Raw genomic sequence first — 26,958 nt, forward strand, 5'->3', positions numbered from 1 at the left:
CCTATACTAAGTCCTGGCAGCATATCACTCCCATCATCCAACAGCTTCACTGGTTGCCAGTCAAGTCACGCATCACCTACAAGATCCTTCTGCTCACTTACAAATCTCTCCATGGACTCTCACCAAAATACCTCAGTGACCTCCTCCATCCCTATACTCAGTCGGTCCTCTGACAAGGACCCGGTCACCCCCCGCACCAGGTTGCGGACTTTTGGGGACAGGGCTCTGCAATTGCTCCTATACTTTGGAACAGTCCACCACAGATGCGTTTTGGTCGATCAGACCGCTAGTGGACGCTCTAAATGATCGAAAATTCACCGGTGTAAACAGCAGTGATGCGCGGGTTGATCCGATATGAGCGGGTGCCTGCGGTCACCCGCGGTTACCCGCAGTTACGGGTCATCCAAAAATGTTTTTAATGATATTCGGGTCGCGGTCGGTCGGGTCGTTTGAAAAAAGATGCCAATTAAACATTTGTATTAATATAGTACTAGACACAATTTTTGGATGAAATATACAGCCCTACACATTATTGGCTGAATAACTGGCACGAAGATAACACAGAAGCTCAGTCTAAAACAGTTCTCGGTTCTATACTGGTGATTTGAGAACCCCTGTCCCTGTGCGTTCGGTAGTACGCAGTATCAGCTGCTCGTGCTCATCACTCAGTCCCTCCAGAAAAACGCGATTATGCGATCGCTGAATTCAATGCAAAATCAGCCAAAGTCCGCATATTTATGCGGGGGCCGCATTTTTTCAAATACGCCGCACTTTCGCCGCATAAATTGCCGATTTCCGTGCAAAATATGCGGGGTTTGCATAATTTCATAATCCTCGCATTTTCGTTGCAAAAAAAGTCACATGTATTTTAGCAGAAAGTTGAAAAATGTTGCGTTTGCTTCACACAAGAGCAGCCATTTCCCCGTTTCCATGGGAACGGTATGAAGTGACACAATTACGCGACGCCGGACAGACTCACGGAGGCGATTGACATCTCACAAATCGAACTCGTAAAACTGTATTACTTAATAAACAACATAAGATAAAAGAAGTAGCATCAAACAGAAATTACCCGCACACATGGGGTGTTCGAGGCGCACATATAACACTGCAGAGAGTTCAACAGGGAGCGCGCAGCTCTTAAAGGGGCCACACCTTATTTACACTCGTTACAGTCTGAAATAAAACAAGATGAGAAATGAAATATTCCCAGCACTTTCTATGATGTAGTATGCTTGCTTATCAAAGGAAGTAATAAGAAATGACTCTTACATTAGCCTGGTGAGAACAGGATGTTGGGGGAATCACTTTTTTTCTCTTTTTCATCAAACCGCAATTTTTGCAAATTCCTGCAATTTCATCGCATAAAATTGCATAAATATCCCGCGGCATTTTTAAAGAAAACGGGCCGAGTAATCAATAAATTTTTGCCCGCAACAATCACAAAAAAACTCCGCGTTTTTCTGGAAGGACTGAATAGTATTATGGTAAATGTTATATATAAATCGCAAATTTTTTCACAAATTTTTGGAAACTACCACCACAAAATCAGTCATTTTGATCGCAAAAATCACAAAAAAAAAATCGTGAAATCCTGGAGGGACTGATCACTTCTCTCAACAGTGGCACCAACATGTCTCGGTTCAGTGAACTGTTGGAGTTACTGGAGTAAAATATAATTCAGGATATTGATTTATTTCGATACGGAGGGACTGTCAGGCATGTCTGAAAGTGAGTAACTTTAGTAACTTGTGGATCAGCGCTGACGCAAGACGCGAACTGTTTCGAACGATTCAGTTCGATTTAGTGTACTGGTTCGACCGGTTCACTAAAAAGAGCCGGTTCAAAAGAACGATTCGTTAACGAACCGGCCATGTCTATGATCACTACAGTCTGCAGAGAGATGGAGGCGGCAAGAGAAAAGGTGAAGACTGGGGAGTGGAAGCTCCGCAAATACACAAATAGAAAGAGTAAAAGTGTGGGAGACATTTGCTGAAATAATGAAAGATGATGACCAAAGTGCTGGCTTTGCCTTTGTTATGTGTAGGCCTGCGTCTTCTTGCGATGCTGTGTTGTTACACGTCTATGGCCCAATAACGCTCCGATGAGCATTTACTACTTTTAAAAAATGCGGTCAGGAAGCGGGTCGGGTACAATATTTTTTTAACTTTTTTTTTTGCGGTCCGAGTTGCGGGCGGGTAGCTGAAAACGTCGATCGGTTGAGGGTTGTTTATACATTGACCCGCGCATCACTGGTAAACGGGTCTAAAGCTCTTTGAAGCTGTACTGAAACTCTGGACCTTGAGCCGATTGGTTCCCGCTGAAGTCCATTATATGGAGAAAAATGCTGGAATTTTGACTGAAGAAAGAAAGACATGGACATCTTGGATGACATGGGGGAGAGTAAATTATCAGCAAAAGTTTTTTTTAAAAGTGAACTACTCCTTTAAACAACAGTGCAGTCCATTAAGCGCACTGTATTCTGTCCCTCTCAGCCTGAATAAGGCTCTGGTGTTAAGATGTGTTTTGGTCGATCGGATCACTAGTGGACACTATAAATGATCAAAAATTCACCGGTGTAAACGGGTCTAACATGTTTAGAGCTCGTCCACTTTCAGCCACTTCCAGAGGGAGAAAACACATTCGACCGGATTGCTTTAGTAGTGTAACGCTCATGTGGTCGAGTGTGTTCAAAAGGCCGTCTACTAAACTAATGCGTAACATTATGGAAAGAGCTCTAGACAGACGGGGTTTAAACTGTCGGCTGGAGACACACGTTTGGTTTGAAGATGAAAAACATATCAAGCACAATGTGCTCTCACCGTTCCTGATTTCTAACACACACACACACACACACAGCGTTCAGCTGGTCTTGTGTCTAAGAGCAGAAAAAACTGATGCTCTCCGTGTGTTTCCCGTCGTCTCCGTGTGCATTAGATCATAGTCCCTCCGTTTGAGGAAATCAGGACAGAAGTGTTCGAAAGTGGACAAAAGAAACGATTAAAACACCAGGTGTTAACAGGAACATGTCTCCCTCGTCTACAGTACTTGTGATCCGATCCACACTCTTAACACCAGGAGTGAACAGGGCCTGAGGTCTATTGCCGCAGAAGCTAAAACACATTCCTAGAAACGTCAGATTCTTGAAATATCTCCGTCTCTGTGTTTCCACCATTGCATACTTGACTTGTGCTTGTTTTGCAGACACTTCCTCTCTTAAAGCGTGGTTAACAGGGAACGTTCCCAGAACATTCACTAACGTTCTTTAAAAGTTGTGTAAATGTTAGGACAAAACGTTATTAAAATAATGTTTTCGGAACCATCATATAACGTTATTAACGTTCTTGTAACGTTGAGAGAAAACGTTCTTAGAACAACGTTCTTGGAACGTCTTTATCACGTTATTTGTATTTGATGAACGTTCTCATTACGTTGATAAAAAACGTTCTTAGAACAACGTTATCGGAACGTCTTTATCACGTTATTTGTGTTTGATAAACGTTCTCATAACAACATTATGCTAACCTTAGGATAACGTTCTAACAACATTATGCTAACGTTCCAGCAACGTTCTGCAAACATTAAGACACCGTTCCAGCAACGTTAAGCAAACTGGACATTTCCACGTTTTTAGAACATTTTAAATTAACGTTCCCACAACCAAAATGGAACGTTAGAAAAACGTTCTCAGAACCTAACTTTGTTAGCTGGGAGTCAGTTTGTTTGGCAGTGCATTTCGGCAGGCCTTCACCTTGACCTAAAGGTGAAAAAGTGTCTAGTGTTATGATTTAGCAGCCTCGACCAAGTAACGCTATTCACAGAAACCCAAAACGGTATAAAAACAGTGGAAATTGTAGTGTTTAGTTTAAACCACACACTGTAACTGGCTTAGTGACTGAGGGAATTTGCAAATGGGGTCCTAAAGTGTCTGTGAAAGCCTTTCCCTGCTTGAAATCTGCGTGTACACCAGATGTCTGATAACAGAGAGATAGACGGCTGTTTTGAGAACGAGCTGATTTTATTGGAGCTCTCCAGCCCTCTTAACCTCTCCAGCGTCCTCGCTATAAACAGACGCAGTGAACGGTGTGATGTTGAAGTGAGGATGAGCTGGAGGAAGGGCATACAAACTCTCAAGTAAACAAGGTGGAGGACAGACTCTATGGAAACACACAAACTTAAATGCCAGTGAGTGTATGTCAGGGAGAGGCCGATCCCTTCTCATTTATTCAGTCTCAGTATCACACCCGAGGCACATTCAATGAAGGATCTTCTTCATTTAACTATGTTAGTAATCCAGATAATGGCATATGTTTTGTGATGTGCACAAATATTGGCACACTGAATGCTTAATTTATGGTTAATGATTCCTGTGTCAAGGCTTTCTAAAACAGCTCAATTCCAAACCCATCTTAGCCGTCTTCTTCCCTTAAAGATAAAGGTTCTGCGTTGGGATCGGTGAAGAACTTTTTTCGCATCCATTTAGATTATTGAAATGTTTTTCACACTAAGAAAAACATCATTCTTTCAAGAACTGATCACTGAAAGGTGTAACGTTTAGCCAATGAAGGAAGATAAGGAAACACGGGATACTAGCAAAAATAGTTTACTGGTGACTCGCATGACTCACTCGCATTACATCAAACACTACCTAACTAAGGGCAGAACACAACAGGCCTATAAATACACAGGTGCTGCATCTCAATTCACCTACTTATACTACGTCCTAAGTATGTAGGCTACTCTTTTTGTGAAGAAAAATGAGTGTGTAGCAGAAGGGCAGACAAGCGTTCAACAACATACCATCAAGTCATACAATCCCGTATTTCAAAGTGTAGTTCACTTTTCAAAAAACTTGCTGATAATTTACTCACCGCCATGTCATCCATGATGTCCATGTCTTTCTTTCTTCAGTCGAACAGAAATTAAGGTTTTTGATGAAAACATTCCAGGATTTTGTCCATATAATGGACTTCAATGGGAACCAAACGGTTCGAGGTCCAAAAGACAGTTTCAGTACAAACTGTTCAAAAGGTTTTAAACGATTCGGGTCTTATCAAGCGAAACGATCGCTCATTTAATAAATAAATAACAAAGTTTAAGTTTTATAATCTCAAATGGTTGCCTTGCTCTGTTCTGTGTGACTCTCCTGTTCGAACTCGTTCATCAAAATAAACGGATTTTTTTCCGAGTCATTTGGTTCATTCAACGAACAAAACAAACGGATTGAATCGTAAAAAGATTCGTTCATTTTGATGAACGAGTTCAAACATGAGCGATCGTTTCGCTTGATAAGACCCTTATTCATCGTCTGGTGTCGTTTAAAGCCCTTTGAACAGTTTGCACTGAAAGTGTCTTTTGGACCTTGAACCGTTTGGTTCCCATTGAAGTCCATTATATGGAGAAAAATGTTGGAATGTTTTCATCAAAAACCTTCATTTCTGTTCAACTGAAGAAAGAAAGACGTGGACATCTTGGATGACATGGGGGTGAGTAAATTATCAGCAAAAGTTTTTTTCAAAAGTGAACTACTCCTTTAAAAGTGATTTTTCTTTTATCAGGTTAAACTTTGATCGGTCACTCAAACCTTTATCTAAACCTGTCGCTGTCGGTCGCGCATGTCCGCTATGTTTTGTAGTTTTTTTTTAAAACACTTTTTTCTCTTGTTTGTAGTTCCTCCTTCAATGTGCAATAGCCTTTATGGGATCCATACTTCGATTCGAAAATCCAGCAGAAATAGTGGACCGAATTTGGCTAAAACAAGGTCTTAGAAGGCAACACAATTTACTGAAATATAATATAATATAAAACTATAACCTTCAAATCTAAAGAGCAGATATGTTTGCAGACAGTCAGAGAGCTTGCTGAACTTCATGCTCTCTCTCTCTTGTTCTTGATAAGACTGGGGTTATTGGTGAGGGCTGCTGTCTGACTCTTTATCTGTATAGTTCACATGCAGTGTTTCTGGGTCAGAGAGCAGGGATATGATGATACTGCAGTAATCTAAAGGCAAGTCCTCACCCGCTTTCTGCTGTTATTTATAACATTATTAAAAAAAATTACAAAATAGACTTGGTCCCTGCTGGTCTTTAGTCTTCTAGTGCTATCAAAATGTAAAAAAAAAAAATGTATATGTACTTAAAGGGATAGTTCACCCCCACATTGTATTTACTTGGCCTCATGTCATTTCAAACATTTTGAAAAAATGCAAAAAATATATAAACCATATATTTAGGGTTGGGTATCGAGAATTGAGTATCGATTGGAATCGGGACTAACTTTTCGTTTTTCCCGTAATCGTTCAAAAGTTAAAATTTCGATTCCTACTTTCGATATTCACAGTCCGCCGAGCGGAAGAAGAAACCTCTGAACAACACCAACGAAGAAGCGTCTACCGGAAGTGTTGGCATAACCACGCGAGTCGAACATGAGTACCTTACGTCGGCGGTCCAAAGTGTGGCTTCACTTTTCTAAAAATAACGAAATCTCGGCAAAATGCAAAATTTGTGACAAAAGGAGTATTTTTACAGAAGGATTTCCTTCAGAAAGGCCGTTGGTTAGCAAGGTTAGCTAAACTTTTTTGACCCTGCCTCTTAAAAGAATCGGAATCGAGAATCGTTAGGAATCGGAATCGAAACAAGGAATCGGAATCGTTCAAATTCAAACGATACCCAACCCTACATATATTAATATATTTATCAGATATATATTTTAGTTTAGTATTTTCAGTTCATTTAGGCTGTGCTGTTTACAACACACACACACACACACACACACAGAGAGCGAGAGAGAGAGAGAGAAATTAGACCTCCACCTTCTTAGTATTCCTCAATCTATTCAATAACAATATTTGATTGTAATTGGGTGGCAGTGGCTCAGTGGTTCATGTAGGTTGTTTACAAACCAGAAGGTTGGTGGTTCAATCCCCGTTTCCACCTGACCAAGTGTCAAGGTGTCCATGAGCAAGACACCTAACCCCAGCTGTGTGTGTGTGTGAGACACCTTACCCCAGCTGCTCCCTACAAGTATGGTTGACACTGCTGGTGGTGTGTGAATGGGTGAATGTGAGGCAAATGTAAAGTGCTTTGGTGGCCATTGGGTCTATGACAGCGCTATATAAATGGGGTCCATTTACCATTTAATTGTCTAATTCAGTGTTTCCCAACCCTGTTCCTGGCGGCACACCAACACTGCGTGTTTTCTTTGTCTCCCTAATCAAACACACCCGATTCAACCCATCAGCTCATTAACCCACCTGATTATGAGCTGATGGGTTGAGTCAGGTGTGTTTGATAAGGGAGACAAAGAAAACACGCAGTGTTGGTGTGCCACCAGGAACAGGGTTGGGAAACACTGGTCTAATTAATTGCAATGATCTTTTTTTTACTGCAACAATACTGATGGTGGCAATTTCTCATTAATAAACACGCATCATTCAGTCATAAAACAAAATAATAGACAAGTATCATCAGCAAATCTCGAAATGGTTCACTGCAGAGAAGGTGCTTAATCAAATTAGATTCGCTTCATGCATGGTGGATCGGATGACAAGCTGTCAGTAAACATATTCTTGAATTTTCGAGGGACTGAGATCCCGAATATGAGCCTGATGCTGAATGCACCTGCTCACAAACAAACCCTTTCACATTCCAGCAGGCAACCACACACGCTTTATTGTTTTACTGTACAGATTTATATCACTGGGGCAGTTTAGAGATTAGTGTTAGATGCACATTCCGGGACACTAAACACCTGAATACGTAATAATGAATAGTGAAACATGCACGTATTTAAGTTTTAAACAGCTGGATTGGTGTAATATGAATCTGAAAAATAAAACCTAACTTAATCCCTTTTTAAGTCTCACTCAGTCTTAAAGGGTTAGTTCACCCAAAAATGAAAATTAAGTCATTAATTACTCACCCCCATGCTGTACCAACCCCGTAAGACCTTCGTTCGTCTTCGGAACACAAATGAAGATATTTTTGATTAAATTTGAGAGCTGTATAACTACCACATTGGCTCCTAAGGGACTGCCTCTTGACGGCCCAGAAAGTCAATGAAGAAAATGTTTAAATATCCCAAGTGACTACCGTGGCTCAACTATATGTTTATCAAGCGACGCGAATACTTTTTGTGCGAAAAAACAAACAAAAATAACGACTTTATTCGACTATTTTTTTCTTCCTTGTAGGCCAGAACGAGACTTCCTTATAGATTTCCACGACGCATGCGCGAGATTTGCGATCTGCGTACACCAGCTTACACCACTTCAGATCGCAATTCTCGCGCATGCGTCGTGGAAATCTATAAGGAAGTCTCGTTCTGGCCTACAAGGAAGAAAAAAATAGTCGAATAAACTCGTTATTTTTGTTTGTTTTTTCGCACAAAAAGTATTCGCGTCGCTTGATAAACATATAGTTGAGCCACGGTAGTCACTTATTTAAACATTTTCTTCATTGACTTTTTGGGCCGTCAAGAGGCAGTCCCTTAGGAGCCAATGTGGTAGTTATACAGCTCTCAAATTTAATCAAAAATATCTTCATTTGTGTTCCGAAGACGAACGAAGGTCTTACGGGGTTGGTACAGCATGGGGGTGAGTAATTAATGACTTAATTTTCATTTTTGGGTGAACTAACCCTTTAACATAGTCACCAAGGTTGCCAAGTCCAAGTTTTTCTCACTGGATTAGGCTTCTTTTAAACTGTTTCACTTTCCACGGGCTGATTTATTCCCCCTGTGGGTTAAAGGTTTGAGTGATTATAATCATAATATTTGACTGAAATATTTTACATTGTACCAATGATAAAACTATACTAGATGTTAAATTTTGTGAAGAAGGGCCACTGGTAAGAAATCTTTGATCTGCGTTTATGATCACAACTAAATAGTGGTTTTCAATTTGAATAACAGTGACTATAAAAATTAATATTTAAGGTATGGAATGGCATATTTTGAGTTTTGATATTTGGTTATTGGGCTATATGGACTATTTTGTTACGGAGACCTGGCAACCCCAATGGTGACTGTGTTTATGACCAAAACCCTCATACATCAGTGCTTTGCATAGGCTGACACCTCTCTTATTCAAATGAGAACATGAAAAATACAGCAGGATTTACAAGAGCTCACGTAGTAAAAAAACAAAACAAGCAGTTACACTTTTTACTTAAAGTCCCCCTGTGGTGAAAATCCAGCTTTTAGTGTTGTTCATATGTCTATGTGATGTTTTTAATAGGCCTATACTTTAAGACAAACCTTGTGTAACTTCATAAGTGGACAGCATTGCTGAGTGTTTTCTCCTTTAAACTGCAGTGAACCAAAGACAGTCTCAAAAACACGGCTTGAAATCGCTGGTGTTTCTGACGCCACAAACGACCTCGTAACCAATCAGATCAACGTGTGACCGTAAACCAGTGAGTGGGGGCGGGACTCATTTGCATATTCATTGACCGCGTACTGAATACTAAATGAGGAAAGGGTGTCGAATTACATTCACGATATTTTAAGGTATTTTTTTAAGGACATTTTTTTTTTTTAAATATGTCATTTTGGTGTTCAGAGAGATGAGGTTTAAGGGATACAATTATTGACTACAGTGGGACTTTAAAAAAAGAAAATAAAAGGAGGTTAGAGGAAGAGCGAGGCATTATTGTATTATCTATGAAACATTTGCATAGGATTACTTACATTTGCAAATGAGTGCCGTGACTCAAGTAAACACAGATGAAAGGGCTCATTTGTGGAGCTTCTGTTCCCTGTGTTCAGTGACTATACGACTCTGATTCACTGTCTTCTTCTTTGTGCTCGTCTGATGTGTCTCTGCACGATATAGGAACAAACAGTCCCAGTGGAAAGCCCTTGGCAGGAGTATGAAGTACACCAGAGGATCAGACACTGTCCTCCACCGGGGAATAGTCCAAAAGAACAGCTTTAACCTCTCGCTACAATGATTCATCAGTGTGGATTTTTATAAATATCTTCCTAATCTTTTAAATGTAATAATTTGCTCCGCCTCAGACAGACATTCCTTTGCAAGTGACATCATTAACAGATTTTCACTCACTCCTGGCCGTCATTTGGACCACCTTTCCCGACACGATCTGTTCCCGTTGGATCAGTCTATTGGAACAGACGTATTCATCAATGTCCGGTGTTCTCCACCAGATCATGTATACACACACTCAGCACACAGGCTGGGTTGATGGATAGTATGTACAACAGCCCAGGGGTGAGTTTGAACCACAGATTGCATAACCTTTCTCTGCCCCATCCTAAAATATCCTCCCCGGGCCTTTCTCTCATAACACGAGCCTGTGTGTGACGCAGGGGTCGCATGAAGAGACATGATTGGCCAGCAGGTGGCAGAATACAATACAGATTCAATCAACAGAGAGAGTGTGTGTTTGTTGCAGGTAAAGCTCTCAAGGATGCAGCAATATGACATATAAAGTGCATAGTATCATATTTGAAACATTAATTTCTGAGGCTTCTAAATTTCTTACAAAACCTGTTGCACACAATCTACTGACATCTGATTGACAATTTATTTATTTTTTGGCAAGTAAAAGGCCTTTTAGTGCAAGACAAGTGTAAACACGTCCCCCTTCAGCTCGTGCTTCATGTGTCTCTTTTTGCTGTGAAATCTTTGATGATTTCTATAAAGTAAACATACAATTACATTTTTATACTAGTAATATTTCAAGATAAACACTTAATGGACTGAAGCAACTAGGTTTAATTGATTATCCATAATTTTAAGAAAATCATGTTAAAATGTGAGAATGTCTCAAATATGAACATCACTGCACTGCATTATGTATTGAACTCCTATAAATTACTAAAAGTACTACTGCTCCTTTTTGCAAATTACTGTAATGATATGTATGAAAATGATGGCTTCTAGCTTCTGACCAAGGCTATATCTCAATACTAGCTTTACTTGATCTTAGTGCAGCATCTGACACTATAGATCATAAAATACTCTTAGATAGATACACACTGGTGTTCAGGGACAGGCATTAAGCTGGTTTAAATCGTTCTGTAACTATCAGACCATTACCGAAGGTAATTATTGAAGATAACGTCAGTAAATTATGGAGTGCCGCAAGGATCTGTGTTAGGCCCTCAGCTCTTCTCAATATATGTATATGCTGCCACTTTAATTTTAGATTAATTCAGATTAATTCTCTAAATTATCAAAGTTGCCAGAGTGTGTTTAAGATATAAAATATTGGATAATCAGCAATTTCTATATAAATTATATATTAAAGTTAGTTACTGTAATGCATTACTAATTGGTTGTCCTGCATCCTTGATAAACAAGCTACAATTAGTCCAAAATGCAGCCGCTAGAGATCTTACTAGGTCAAGAAAATATGATCATATAACAATATTATCATCTCTAGACTGGTGATCTATTAAGTTCCACATCAAATAGAAAGTATTGCTACTGACCTATAAGGCCCTAAATGAGCTCCTGTGTATTTAACTAATCTTCTATCGCCTTACAATCCATCACGCTCTTTAAGATCACACGACTCTGGTCTTTTGATAGTACCTCGAATATCTAAGTCCACTAAAGGAGGGAGAGTGTTTTCACGTTTGGCTCCTAAACTCTGGAGGAGCCTTCCTGATAATGTCCGGAGCTCAGATCTCTTTTGTCTAGCATTCACATAATGGATCTCCTACATATATACTGTTATATCAGATCATGTGCACATGATTATCCTTGCTTATTGTTATGAAAAGCAGCTACGCTCATTATTTTCTATTTGCTTTTCTGTTTTATCTTGGAATACCCATCCTGAGTAACTAGACTCTAGAGAGTGAGTCAGCTTTAGTTAGGATCCAGCCTCTAATGAAGACTTCAGATGCCCAACACCTGTGAAGAGATGACCCAACTCCTGCAAAGACTTAAAGCTCCCCAACTCCTGCGAGAAGACGACCCACCTTCTGCGAACACTTCAGATGCCCAACTCCTGTGAAGATTGCCAGCCTGTGAAGAGACGACCCAACTCCTGTGAAGAGACGACCCAACTCCTGTGAAGAGACGACCCAACTCCTGCGAAGAGACGACCCAACTCCTGCGAGAAGACGACCCACCTTCTGCGAACACTTCAGATGCCCAACTCCTGTGAAGATTGCCAGCCTGTGAAGAGACGACCCAACTCCTGTGAAGAGACGACCCAACTCCTGCGAAGAGACGACCCAACTCCTGTGAAGAGACGACCCAACTCCTGCGAGAAGATGACCCAACTTCTGCGAACACTTCAGATGCCCAACTCCTGTGAAGATTGCCAGCCTGTGAAGAGACGACCCAACTCCTGTGAAGAGACGACCCAACTCCTGCGAAGAGACGACCCAACTCCTGCGAAGACTTCAGATGCCCAACTCCTGTGAAGATTGGCAGCCTGTGAAGAGACGACCCAACTCCTGTGAAGAGACGACCCAACTCCTGCGAAGAGACGACCCAACTCCTGTGAAGAGATGACCCAACTCCTGTGAAGAGACGACCCAACTCCTGTGAAGAGACGACCCAACTCCTGTGAAGAGACGACCCAACTCCTGCGAAGAGACGACCCAACTCCTGTGAAGAGACGACCCAACTCCTGCGAGAAGACGACCCAACTTCTGCGAACACTTCAGATGCCCAACTCCTGTGAAGATTGCCAGCCTGTGAAGAGACGACCCAACTCCTGCGAAGAGACGACCCAACTCCTGCGAAGAGACGACCCAACTCCTGTGAAGAGACGACCCAACTCCTGCGAAGACTTCAGATGCCCAACTCCTGTGAAGATTGGCAGCCTGTGAAGAGACGACCCAACTCCTGTGAAGAGACGACCCAACTCCTGCGAAGAGACGACCCAACTCCTGCGAAGAGACGACCCAACTCCTGTGAAGAGACGACCCAACTCCTGTGAAGAGACGACCCAACTCCTGCGAGAAGACGACCCAACTTCTGCGAACACTTCAGATGCCCAACTCCTGTGAAGATTGCCAGCCTGTGAAGAGACGACCCAACTCCTGCGAAGAGACGACCCAACTCCTGCGAAGAGACGACCCAACTCCTGTGAAGAGACGACCCAACTCCTGCGAAGACTTCAGATGCCCAACTCCTGTGAAGATTGGCAGCCTGTGAAGAGACGACCCAACTCCTGTGAAGAGACGACCCAACTCCTGTGAAGAGACGACCCAACTCCTGTGAAGAGACGACCCAACTCCTGTGAAGAGACGACCCAACTCCTGTGAAGAGACGACCCAACTCCTGTGAAGAGACGACCCAACTCCTGCGAAGAGACGACCCAACTCCTGTGAAGAGACGACCCAATTTCTGCGAGAAGACGACCCAACTTCTGCGAACACTTCAGATGCCCAACTCCTGTGAAGATTGCCAGCCTGTGAAGAGACGACCCAACTCCTGTGAAGAGACGACCCAACTCCTGCGAAGAGACGACCCAACTCCTGTGAAGAGACGACCCAACTTCTGCGAACTCTTCAGATGCCCAACTCCTGTGAAGATTGCCAGCCTGTGAAGAGACGACCCAACTCATGCGAAGAGACGACCCAACTCCTGCGAAGAGACGACCCAACTCCTGTGAAGAGACGACCCAACTTCTGCGAACACTTCAGATGCCCAACTCCTGTGAAGAGACGACCCAACTCCTGTGAAGAGACGACCCAACTCCTGCGAGAAGACGACCCAACTCCTGCGAAGACTTCAGATGCCCAACTCCTGTGAAGAGACGACCCAACTCCTGCGAAGAGACGACCCAACTCCTGTGAAGAGACGACCCAATTTCTGCGAGAAGACGACCCAACTTCTGCGAACACTTCAGATGCCCAACTCCTGTGAAGATTGCCAGCCTGTGAAGAGACGACCCAACTCCTGTGAAGAGACGACCCAACTCCTGCGAAGAGACGACCCAACTCCTGTGAAGAGACGACCCAACTTCTGCGAACACTTCAGATGCCCAACTCCTGTGAAGATTGCCAGCCTGTGAAGAGACGACCCAACTCATGCGAAGAGACGACCCAACTCCTGCGAAGAGACGACCCAACTCCTGTGAAGAGACGACCCAACTTCTGCGAACACTTCAGATGCCCAACTCCTGTGAAGAGACGACCCAACTCCTGTGAAGAGACGACCCAACTCCTGTGAAGAGACGACCCAACTCCTGCGAGAAGACGACCCAACTCCTGCGAAGACTTCAGATGCCCAACTCCTGTGAAGAGACGACCCAACTCCTGCGAAGAGACGACCCAACTCCTGTGAAGAGACGACCCAACTCCTGCGAGAAGACGACCCAACTCCTGCGAAGACTTCAGATGCCCAACTCCTGTGAAGAGACGACCCAACTCCTGCGAGAAGACGACCCAACTTCTGCGAACACTTCAGATGCCCAACTCCTGTGAAGATTGCCAGCCTGTGAAGAGACGACCCAACTCCTGTGAAGAGACGACCCAACTCCTGCGAAGAGACGACCCAACTCCTGTGAAGAGACGACCCAACTCCTGCGAAGAGACGACCCAACTCCTGCGAGAAGACGACCCAACTCCTGCGAAGACTTCAGATGCCCAACTCCTGTGAAGAGACGACCCAACTCCTGCGAAGAGACGACCCAACTCCTGTGAAGAGACGACCCAACTCCTGCGAAGACTTCAGATACTCAACTCCTGTGAAGATTGGCAGCCTGTGAAGAGACGACCCAACTCCTGCGAAGAGACGACCCAACTCCTGCGAGAAGACGACCCAACTCCTGCGAAGACTTCAGATGCCCAACTCCTGTGAAGAGACGACCCAACTCCTGCGAAGAGACGACCCAACTCCTGTGAAGAGACGACCCAACTCCTGCGAAGACTTCAGATACTCAACTCCTGTGAAGATTGCCAGCCTGTGAAGAGACGACCCATATTATTATTTGTTAACAAACAAGTTTTCATTACTTCAAAGAACTCATTGTTTCTGCATTAAATTATTACATTATTTAAATTAAAAACTTTTTAGCTTACTGTGATTTGGTGTATGCACATTTCTGAAATACATAACTTAGACTGTTACCTCTGATAACAGATCACTCTCAATTGTAATGTAGACTTGTGCATTTTGAAGGGATGTGTTGTGAAAAGCGTTTTACAAATAAATGTATATTGAATTGAATGTTTTGAAATGACAATAAAAATGGTAAAACTAGGCATTACTGTAAAATATCATCTTACTAAGACATTTTTTGAAATAATTAGATAACTATATAGTTACTATTATGGAGAGCACATAAAACGGCTGTTAAAACTGTTTCTCCATAAAACATTAAAAATTTTGTGAAATAGCAAAGCCTTTTATTATTTTATTTATTTTTATTATTATTTATATTGTTTTGGTTGTGTAGCCTGCATAGATAGATAGATAGATAGATAGATAGATAGATAGATAGATAGATAGATAGATAGATAGATAGATAGATAGATAGATAGATAGATAGATAGATAGATAGATAGATAGATATTATTTTTAATTTCTAGTTTTCTTATTTCTCAGCTTTCTTTCAGTTTTCACTTTACTTATTACACTTTACAGAATATTTTTTGAAAAAAAGTCTTGAAAACACTTGAGGGGGACAGGGGTCTGTTTCTGCAGCTCGGGACGTGTGTCAGTGCGGTCCGTCATGTGTAGGGGTGCTGCTTCTACTGTTGGTGTCCTTCATTAAATATCTCTCTACAGGCTGAGACTCTCGCTTACGGCCATACCACCCTGAACACGCCCGATCTCATCCGATCTCGGAAGCTAAGCAGGGTCGGGCCTGGTTAGTACTTGGATGGGAGACCGCCTGGGAATGGCCCATGACTTAGAGGAGAGTGCGCCTAATACCGGCCCATGACCCCTCCAAGTCCTTGTTGCTTTGCTGGGGCCCATTGCCACACTCTTAGCTGCATCCGTACACTGCAGCTTGGCCTCTCCCTGCCTGTACAGACGGATGCATGGGTACAGGTGCTGTTTTTGGTGGCTGCTCAGCTGCTGTTTCAGTGAGAAGCTTTTCCCACACACTTCACACACATGTTCCTTCGGACCATGAAGCTGCATGTGCCGAGTCAGGTTGGACTTCACTGAGAAACTCCTGTCACATACACTGCACTTGTGTCCCGCCAAATCCATGCTTTTTATCTGTTGTTATAAAACAGAAACAGATTCAGATTAGTTTCTTCTTTCCAAACTGCACAGGGGACTAAACGCTGGAAGACCAGGAGATGCAAAACATGTACACAAGTAACAGTACTGCTATTACTATTGCTTAGAAGTAAAAAGGTGTGAAATAATAATAAAAAAAGTACTGTAATCTTTATGGATGTTATCTGATTTACCTTTTAATGTGATATTTAATGTGATTAGCTGAAAGTTCAAAAGGTAATGGTTTTATCATTTTAGACTATATTTTTGCTTGCCTTGTGTTTTCAGTGTTTTAACATGTTATTGACTGTTAATGGCTTATCAGTTACTATGAGACAAAATAGTTTAGATTAGTGGAGAGGATAGCTGGACAAAACAGGCCTATTAAACTATTTAAATGTACAGTATGTAGTCAATTCCAACAGGACAAACTGGTGACCTATAGCGTTACTAGTCATAGGTAACATCTAACGTTACCTGTATTTGGATAGTAATCCTAATGCCCAGCCCTGGTTGTGTTTGGGTATTTTCAAAGCATTTACTTTTTTAGTAAAACATTACAAAGACTATACATAATTACTCCAGTTTACTATTCATGTTAGTATATGCGCGATTATATTTTCCCTATTAACGTTAATGCTTTTAAAACTTTGACAGTTAATAACTTTGTAATTACTGCACGTAAATCCATGCAGAAAAAGAACTGTTAGAAAGCATATGAATATAATGGAGAATATACGGAATTTACCTCTTGTTTGCTGTCACCGATCTCAGTCCACTGATGATAGTAGTGATTGTTTACTCTTGTCACTCCGATCAGTCAATGAGGCCATCTGATTGGTGGGTTGAGGAAGCAGCCTGCACAACGGCGCTCAATGATTGGTTGATTGAGCGACTCAACTTGCTCAACGGCGCTCAATGATTGGTTGATTGAGCGACTCAACTTGCTCAACGGCAGGCCTACCAGGTGCTGTAAGCTTTTGCTTCATCTTCACCACTCAGATCATTCACTTCAGAATTTTGCCTTTATCCTTTCAAATGCGATTTCTTTTCTTACATTTTGCTTTCTCTCTGGCTTTTGTCTGCTGTGAGTGCAGCAAAGGAAAAGCTCAGCCTCGTCATTCTTCCTTTCTCCTCCAGGAGGCGATCGAGTTTATTTCTTTCAATTAAATTCAGAAAGCTTTATTGGCATGACAAAAAAAAAAAAAAAAACAACAACAACAACATTTTGTTATTAAGGGTATGACTGTAAAATAATTGACTATTTAAGATTTTTTTTAATCTTCCATTTTTTCCAAAAATGAGTGCAGTATATGATGCTATTCTGCCCTCTTGCGTTTGGATTTTACAAAGTAAAAAGGCTAACTAAAGTGAAAACTGAAAGATCATCTAAAATAAGAAAATTGTGATTTTCTGTTATATAATGTTAAAGTAATGACGTGTGTGCTTCATACTATATTAGAGATTGTTTTTACAACAGCACAGATTACAGGAATGTTAAAATGTTTTTTATCATTATTATTATTATGGTTATTATGGTGTGGTTTCTGCTCTCCATAATAGTAACTATTTAGTTTTCTAATTCTTTAGAAAAATAAATAAATAAATAAATAAATAAATAAAATAAAACCGATGACTTAATATATGCTATTTTATTACAGTCCATTCAATATATTTTCTTCGTTTATTTAATTAACTATGTTTTAATTATTTATATGCAGTTCAATATATTAATATTGAACTTGTCATTTAAACTATACATTAAAACAAATTAAGTAACCTGCGTACATTCCAAACAATGTCATCATGGACACACTGAGCTGCAGTCCAGTTAATATACAAAGAACAAGAAGTGATACTTCAAAAGCTATTGTGTATTTTTTTCGTTGCAATAACATTATAGGCTATATGTTTTTTGTAAATGAGAAAAGTCTGAAAAATAAGGCACAACATTATTAACATTTATAAACTTATTTTTTTCTGTGGTTTTGAAAGAATTAGAAAAGTATAGTTACTATGGAGAGCACATAAAAAAGCTGTAAAAAATTTTTTTCTGTGAAATAGCAAAGCCTTTTATTATTTTATAGCAAAATGTGCGTTCATACGATGGATGCGCATTTTAGTTGCCATGGCAACGCGTGTTATGAAATCTCACTACATATTTTGACTCGAATTCCGATCGCTTTCTGTTGATTGAGAGACGAGGCGAATATACAGACTTTTCCAGAGTATTTTCTGCGAGATTTTGAAGCTGTTTCCTGAAAGAAGACTTTATTCTACAACGACATCATCGGAGGATATATCCTTTATAGAGTTTTTAAGCTTTTTTAAAGATTTCATATAATTTCTGATTATAGCTTCCTTTATTTTATTGTTCTTTTCTGATTTAGAATAGTTTTATTTACTTTTTAATTCTTTTTTTTTATTTTTTTTTTTTAGTTTTACAGGAGTTTTTCTGAGTATTGTTTTGTATTGTATTTTGTAGGCTAACTTCTTGTTTTTTTCCTTGCAGTGATCATGGTTCACAGGATAGGTGGAAGAGGAGGTGAGGGCTTTAGTTTTTTGGTTTATGGTATGTTATGGTGATGTTGTACAATGATTTAATACGGTAATATGTGATGGAAATTGTGCGAGGTGATTCCCCAGCAAAGTGATCACATATCGCATTGGATTCCTTGCAGATGAAATCAACATTTCAAGAATTGTAACAATTTGTAATTGACCACTGACATTGATGAAGGATTATTATTAAAACATTACTAACTATGTGATGTGTGAAATATATTCCACCCTCAGGCCGCTCCAGACCCCGGAGAACTGCTTTCTCTCAGACGGCTGGTCAGGAGGTTTGCAGACCCGCTTCTGATGACCGTGGTGAGGATCCGCTGCCAGACCCGACACAGATCCAGGAGCTTTCTGGAGATTTAACACCTCAGTCTTCTGAGTTTTCTGTTTCTGTGTCCACAGGTCAGGCTCACGGGAAGAAAGCGGGGCAGAGCGGCAGCCAGCAGAGGCCAGATGATGGACGTCCGTCGTCCACTGCATCTAAACGCTCTGGCAGAGGTCAGAATATGCTTTAATGAAGATGTTATGGCTCAGTCTCCATCTCTGACTGATTTGAAAAATAATAAAGTAAAAATTTGATGTGATGACTGCCATTGATTATTCAAATTGTTCAAAATTGCACATTTGTGTAACATTTTCAGAACATTCAGAGACCATTCAAAATTAACATTCCCATAATGCAAATTATTTTCTATTTCTGTTTCTAATAGTTTTTTTATTTGTTTTTCTTCCTTTCAGAAAAACCTAGAGAATGCAGGGAGAGGAAAGGAATTGGTTGTTTCCTCAACAGGGTGTGGAAGGCTACGAAGAGGTATTTCCACTGCTGTTGCCTCAGTTGTGCTGTGGATGATGTGGAGCCCTTTGTCCCTCCACCAGATCTGGAGCCAAAGCCTGTTCCTGAGCCTTCATCCCCTGCACCAGATCACTCCGGCGTCAAGCCCAATCATGGTAAATATCGGCATTATTTCTCCAACATTATGATAATGAAAATAATGAGAGGAAATTAAATATCTGAAATTTTTCAAACTCAGGTCGCTCCAGATCCTTGAGAACGGCTTCCACAGATTCGTCTGTGGGAATCACGTCATCATCATCTTTGTCCCTCTCTAAGGACATTGTAGAGAGGAGGTTCTGTGGAGAGTGGTTAAGCCTTAGCAGCCGAGGCTCGTACGTCGTTGAATGGCGGTGGAGTGGTTTTTTGGATAGCCGAAGCCAACAGAGCAGCAAGTGCTCTTTGTCCGGGTCCGAAAGCCTCGAAGGGTTTCTGTACCCTCCACTGCCAGGTCAAATTCCTGTCGAGCCGACAGAGACAGAGACGAATGGCCGAACTGCTCAGGGTGCCATGGAGGATTCTCCAGTGAAGAAGAGCTCCACAGGTGAGACTGAAATAAGGCTGGTCAGTGTAAAATCTTCAGATTTTGTCGTTTTTAACGTTAACGTCCGCTCACATTTACTATTGCTCTGCAAAATTTCACTGACAGATTTTTTAATTTTTTTAAGAAATATTTTAATTGAACGTTCACGTAGGAGAACATTTAAAGTAACATTCTCATATGTAAAATGATAAAATACAGAATGTTCCTTTAAAGAAGAAAAATTTGTGAAATACGTTGCGTTTAGGGAACATTTAGAAATAACGCTTTCTTAATTAATGGGAACGTTAGCAAATCATTCTCAATAAGGCATGAACTCGATGGTACTTGCGCTGTCTGACACACACCTGAAACACACACACAGAAAGCCGCTTCTCAGACAGCATATGATCAAACAGCAATTCTGATTTGCGACTTGAATTGTCAAATAACCTCAAAATAGTCAAAAAGTCGGTTAGACATTGCTGTGCATTTAATAAAATCAATGTTTATTTCAATATGTTATATTTAATATATGTTAAGATGAGGCCCATATGATCTTTGCCATTATCAGAACTGAGCCACATGTGCCAGAGTCGGCCAAGTGAAGCCTGGAAATGGATGTTTTTTAAACAGTATTTTCATCAAGAAAAATAACACTAAAGTCTTGTTTCCCGTTTCCCATTATTTTCTCGACACAACCAGCGCTGATATTTAAAACAACGGATCCAGCAAGCTGATATTTTTCTGTTTGTTTTACAGAGTCCTTTGAGTGTCTCTATAACATGGGACAGATGATTGGATCTGGAGGATTTGGCAGAGTGTTCAATGCAACACGCAGATTTGATGGCAAAAAGGTAAATCTTACCGAATTGTACAAACATTTTGCTCTTGCATGCATCAAAACATATTTACAACAATTTACAGATGGTTTAATACTTAGTGCAATGTCAGGTTCTTACATGTTTTGTTTTTTTGCAGGTTGCCATCAAGCGGATGCGTAAGGTTGACAATGATCGCTATCTGAATATTGTAAGTTGGCTAAAACCTGAATGTGTGTTTAGTTGTTTATGTGCAGATTACTGTAGTTAATACACCCGTAGAAAGCATTAGTGAAAAGGCTCTTTTGAACGGATCCAAAAAGATTTTAAAATGATGTTTTCTCCAGATTTTTACGCAGTTAACCTTCTGTCTGCTACTTTTCTCTAGCCTGGGCATCCCGAACCTCTCGTTACAGAAGTGGCGCTGCTGCTAATGATGAGGCGAGAACCCATTAGCCCCTTCGTCATCCAACTGTACGACTGGTTTGAAGATCCTAAAACATTCACTCTGGTTATGGAGTATCCTGATCCCTGTGAGAGCTTGCTGGACTTCATCACTCGTAATCCTCGAGTGTATGAACCAGCAGCACGGGTCATCATGCAGCAGGCTGTGCTGGCAGTGCAACACTGCATCGAGCATGGTGTTTTCCATAATGACATCCATGCAGAGAATTTCCTGATAAAGAAACACTCCTTAGGCCTGAAGCTGATCGACTTTGGATGCGGTCAGCTGTTCAGTAGTGACGGCTACGAGAGCAAAATATACATCGGTGAGCATTTTAGGAGCGTGAATGTAGTGACTTACTAATTATTTGATGCTTTAAAGAAAAAAAAGCTCAACAATGTGCAAATGTCTTGCTTACAGGAATACAGGACCACTGCCCACCTGAAGTCTTGGCAGAACCTCGGTTCCACGCCGTCCCAGCAAACGTCTGGTCTCTAGGAGTGTTGCTGTACAAGATGACGAACGCATGCCGTCCATTTTGTAACAGAGCGGAAATCTCACAAGCCAAATTCACATTTCAGAACTCCAACTTATCCAAAGGTGAGTGAGTAATATCGATAACATTGATAAACACACACATAAAGCAAAGGCTTTGACCAGAAACAGTTAAAGGTGAAGTATGTAATATTTTGTATATACAGCTCAACGTATAGCGAGAGTTTTGGGTGTGGAAACTGTAGCCCTGGGAAAAGAAATGCAGCTTTAGTTACAGAAGTGAAAGCCAAAATTCACGACATTTTCAAAGATTAAACAGGTCATGACCATGTCAAAGTGAACAGAGCATTGTGATGCTACGCGCTACAAAGAACGCTTCAATACCGTACAGCATCATCATGCACCCGTTCAGAAATGCACATTTGCAACAGCTAAAGCTGCCCCTAATATGTTGGACCTGAAACATACTTTACAAGAACCAGTAAGAGCTGTGTTTGTGATGTTTAAGTTGGGGAAGAGGCGATGCTCGGAAGGGGCCTTTGCAAGCTTTTTTGAAAATATGCTTTATTTTGTCATTTATTCTGCTCAGTGCCACTAGTGTTGCAGAAACTACATACTTCACTTTTAAAGGATTAAAGATTAGACACTTTTTACAGTGTGTTTTACAATCATTTTTTAAATGCTGTTTCGTAGATGCCAACTAACCAGCTCTCTCCTTATTCAAATGTGTACAGAGTGCAGGGATCTGATTAGCCAGTGTCTAGCCCGGGATCCAACTAAACGCCCGACGTTAGAGCAGATGTTACAGCATAAATGGATGCCTAATGATCTACTGTAGATTGAAGAAGTTCAGCAGATTCACTCGATCAGTTTCAGGTGTGAGGAAGTGTAACAGACAGAGGAGGATTATTATCTTTTCTCTTAAAATCGAGATTATTTGTAGTGAGATTTTCACATTTGTGTTTATTGTAATGTTCTTGTTATAGTCTAGTCAAGTCACCTTCATTTATGTAGCACTATATACAATACAGATTGTTTCAAAGCAGCTTCATGGTAATAAACAGGAAAATAACAGAATCAGGGATGCAAACAGAATTCAGTTCTGCTGTAAAAATCATTCATGAGTTTGAGTTGTTCATATCATTTTTCTATTGAATAGGAAATGACATACTTGCTGTCCTTGGTGGAAGACTTGAGCTCGAGACTCGACCGAAGACTGAAGTCCAACCGCAACCTGACAGAAACTCAGAGCCTGTCCACGTCTGAGCGAGAACACGAGACACGGCAAGACTGGAAGTCATCAAGTCATCACACACACATTTGCTTTGTTTTAAAAAGTCAATTTTGTTTTGATTTTAAAAGTCAAGGCTAGACAAGTAATCTTGATTTATTAGGGGTGTAATATTTAAAACATTTAAGATTTTGTAAAATTATTTTATTATTTTATTTTTTTGTATTGTTATTTAGATTTCCTTTTTTTTCCTTTGGTAAGTATGTATTCAACAGCCCTGTAGTATCAATATATATATATACAGTATTTATACTACAGGGCTGTTGAATGCTTGATTCTGATTGGTTGAGAACGTTCTAAGGGCTGAGTACCTCAGCAAATAAATAGAAAACAACAGAAATAATCCAAGGTTTTTATTTAACACCGTGGCTAGACTAACAAATAAACAGACGACACCTGAACAAAATATCCCGTTACAGTTTAGCAGTAATGATTTCATGAACTTCTTCACAGAGAAAATGGAAAGCAACAAAATCACAATCGTAATCTCTCAATCTTTGCTCGCGCCTTATAATTCAGCCGCAATTATCACCCCGCAAGAACAATAATAATGCTTTACAACCATTAGAACAAAAAGAGTTAAATAAACTTATCACTTCATCTAAAACAACAACATGTTTATTAGATTCTGTACCAACTATTGAAAGAAGTATTACCTATAGTGGAAGAGCCTCTTCTTAATATTATTAACTCGTCTTTATCTTTAGGTCATGTTCCAAGAACGTTCAAGCTGGCAGTTATAAAACCTCTTATTAAGAAACCGCAATTAGACTTAAATAACCGAGCAAATTACAGACCCATCTCAAATCTTCCATTTATGTCAAAAACATTAGAAAAAGTTGTGTCCGCTCAACTCGGCTCTTTCTTGCAAGAAAACGAAAAAGAAATTTGGCCTCTAGTTCATAAACGCCAGAGGAGAACTGGCCCCCGACTGAGCCTGGGTTCTCCCAAGGTTTTTTTTTCTCCATCGGGTCATCTGATGGAGTTTTAGGACACCATCGGGTCACTTGATGGAGTTTTTCGGTTCCTTGCCACTGTTGCCTTTGGCTTGCTCAGTTGGGGATATTCAAATTAAATGACCAATATATATAAATATATATATACATAAATATATTTGCTATATAAATAGACTTGACTTGACATACATATATATTTGCTATATAAATAGACTTGACATACAGTTTAATTTGAATAAATAAAGTATGTAGTCCAATAATAGGCTAAATAGAAAATTAAACTGAATAGGCTATATAAATAAACTGATAGTCCTGCTGCACAGATTTTCTTAATTATTCCAGATAATATAACAAATAAATAATTTTAAGGCCTAAAAGACTTTTGTGTGTTTTATTTATTGGGTTATCTCCTGTCAATTATAGAAAACAAGAATGAACGAATTATTTAAAACGAATTTAATTAATAAATAAATAATAATATTGACGTACATGCTTGTCTGTGTCATTATTTCAACATCTCTCTCTCTCTCTCTCTCTTCCTCTCTCTCATAACTGCAATAATAACTGCATAAAGCCGGGACACACTAGTTATCTGTTGCATTGGTGATTTTAGTGGGGGAGGTGAGACGACTGGCTGGTGTCCGGTTTTTCAGCATTGAAGGAATACAAATTTATTATATGTTTCATAAAGGTTTAACAGTATTTTTAACTGAAAAATGGATACAGTGTTTACCTGTATACAGGCCAAGAAGATTAAGCCAAGCATTCCAGGTGTCACACATTAGCTGTTGTCTTTATGCACTTCCTGGCCATTTAGTTCAAGATACAGCTCTGCTTTTGTCTCTATGATAATGGTAAAGGTTTAACCACTCTAGTCAAACTGATTGGATGAGCATCTCAAGGCTCCCAATAACTGGTGTGCTGATGAACTCGGGTAACTAGCTGAATCATTTACATTTGCTTTGTTTCAGTGTCTCCACCTTTATGTAATCCCGCCCTCTTTGAAATGTATAAATTGTAGTGTAAAGTTTTTTTAAGTCAGACTATCTTTGAGAAGGCTACAGCGACGCAATAAAGAACTTCTGCGTGAAAGATACCTCAAAATCTCCTTGTCTGTTGCGTGGAAGAAAAAAAAACGGCACTACAGCATCTTAAAATGATTTTGAATCATGAATCAACACCCAACCACATACAAAAGTTTTATGTTCATAGAGGCAGGGATCCGTCAGACTGGGATGTTCACTTACAAAAGGAACTAGACAGGTTAAAAAGCCCATAAAGCACACACACAGAAAATTATTGACTTGACAGAAACAGTCGATTGTTTGGGCATGCCTGACCTGTAGTGGCGAGGATCTTGATGTACTACAGCCACAGATGCTGGAAAACATTTTCATTTCTATTCTGCTCTTGCTTTGATGGGTTAGCGTAGCAGATAGCTAACATAAGACCCATTAAATAAAGACCCAGGAAACCGGAGTACAGAGAGGCCTTTAGTAAGGATCTTTCCAATTTTGTAAAACTGTGAAAACATAACAACATGGCATTACAAACTGCCCATATATAAATATACATGAATATGCAACTCAAGTCTAACATATATAGCTATCCCATAAGAAAAATTAGTCATTATAAAGAGACTTGCAGGACTAGTTAGCATTTAAGCTAACATTAACATGGATGTCTATGGAGAAATGCTAATCGCGATTAGCATCTATTAATACAACATACATATTATGCTAAAACGGAACGGACAATACACAAAGAATATAGCAAAGTAGATATACTTTTTACAGAAATACTTACAGACTTAGACCTTCAAAAACTACCAAGGCAAAGAGAAAAGAGTAACTGCTGCGTGACCTCTCAGTAGATCAGAGTCAGTAGCACACAGGCAAAAACAACGGCAAGAGAGGAGGGATTAAATATGAGAACTCAAATGCAATATAAATTTACACCACTAGATGTCTCTAATGCAACACAAAGAGGGGCAGAACAATTTCATTTAATCAATAGCCCCTTTCCATCACCGTAACATGCTTGCTTAGATAATAGCTAAAAAAAATACTACACAAGTACTGCAATCTTTATGGATGTTATCTGATTTAACTTTTAATGTGATATTTAATGTGATTAGCTGAAAGTTCAAAAGGTAATGGTTTTATCATTTTAGACTATATTTTTGCTTGCCTTGTGTTTTCCGTGTTTTAACATGTTATTGACTGTTAATGGCTTATCAGTTACTATGAGACAAAAAAGTTTAGATTAGTGGAGAGGATAGCTGGACAAAACAGGCCTATTTAACTATTTAAATGTACAGTATGTAGTCAATTCCAACAGGACAAACTGCTGACCTATAGCGCAAGTAACATCTGACGTTACCTGTATTTGGATAGTAATCCTAATGATTGTGTTTGGGTATTTTCAGAGCATTTACTTTTTAGTAAAACATTACAAAGACTATAAATAATACGATTCTGCAGTTTACGATTCATGTTAGTAGATGCGCGATTATATTTTCCCTATTAATGCTTTTAAAACTTTAACAGTTACGTTATAATTACTGCACGTAAATCCCTGCAGAAAAAAACTGTTAGAAAGCATTTATATGAATATACTGGAGAATATACGGAATTTACCTCTTGTTTGCTGTCCCCGATCTCAGTCCACTGATGATAGTAGTGATTGTTTACGCTTGTCACTCCGATGATGCATTTGACACGGTCAGTCAATGGGGCCATCTGATTGGTGGGTTGATAAAGCAGCCTGCTCAACGGCGCTCAATGATTGGTTGCTTAATACTATATTAGAGATTGTTTTTACAACAGCACAGATTACAGGAATGTTAAAATGTTTTTTTATCATTATTAT

The 26,958-nt window shown here is 40.1% G+C and overlaps 1 protein-coding gene, 1 long non-coding RNA gene and 1 pseudogene across 2 annotated transcripts; 2 read left to right on the plus strand and 1 right to left on the minus strand.

The window, feature by feature from the left end:
- Window positions 1–15,730: 15,730 nt before the first annotated feature.
- On the plus strand, window positions 15,731–15,850 carry LOC120491909 (5S ribosomal RNA; annotated as a pseudogene).
- A 2,287-nt stretch (window positions 15,851–18,137) lies between these two features.
- On the plus strand, window positions 18,138–24,287 carry LOC120491811 (uncharacterized). The gene is given in 12 exon segments (XM_039689785.2): window positions 18,138–18,707; window positions 18,959–19,036; window positions 19,130–19,225; window positions 19,466–19,675; window positions 19,759–20,103; window positions 20,842–20,936; window positions 21,061–21,111; window positions 21,289–21,670; window positions 21,766–21,945; window positions 23,000–23,077; window positions 23,080–23,133; window positions 23,136–24,287. Coding segments are annotated over 12 exon segments (1,674 nt in total). The 5' UTR covers window positions 18,138–18,679; the 3' UTR covers window positions 23,213–24,287.
- On the minus strand, window positions 20,568–26,199 carry LOC120492455 (uncharacterized). Its single transcript, XR_016148066.1, has 5 exons — window positions 25,894–26,199; window positions 25,428–25,609; window positions 23,012–23,130; window positions 21,787–22,087; window positions 20,568–21,647 (listed from the first exon to the last, which is right to left on the minus strand). It is a non-coding gene; the product is annotated as an uncharacterized LOC120492455 (long non-coding RNA).
- Window positions 26,200–26,958: the final 759 nt, after the last annotated feature.

The sequence above is a fragment of the Pimephales promelas genome, chromosome 20 (assembly GCF_988280905.1).
Source record: "Pimephales promelas chromosome 20, fPimPro1.hap1.1, whole genome shotgun sequence".
NCBI classification, from domain to species: Eukaryota; Metazoa; Chordata; class Actinopteri; order Cypriniformes; family Leuciscidae; genus Pimephales; species Pimephales promelas.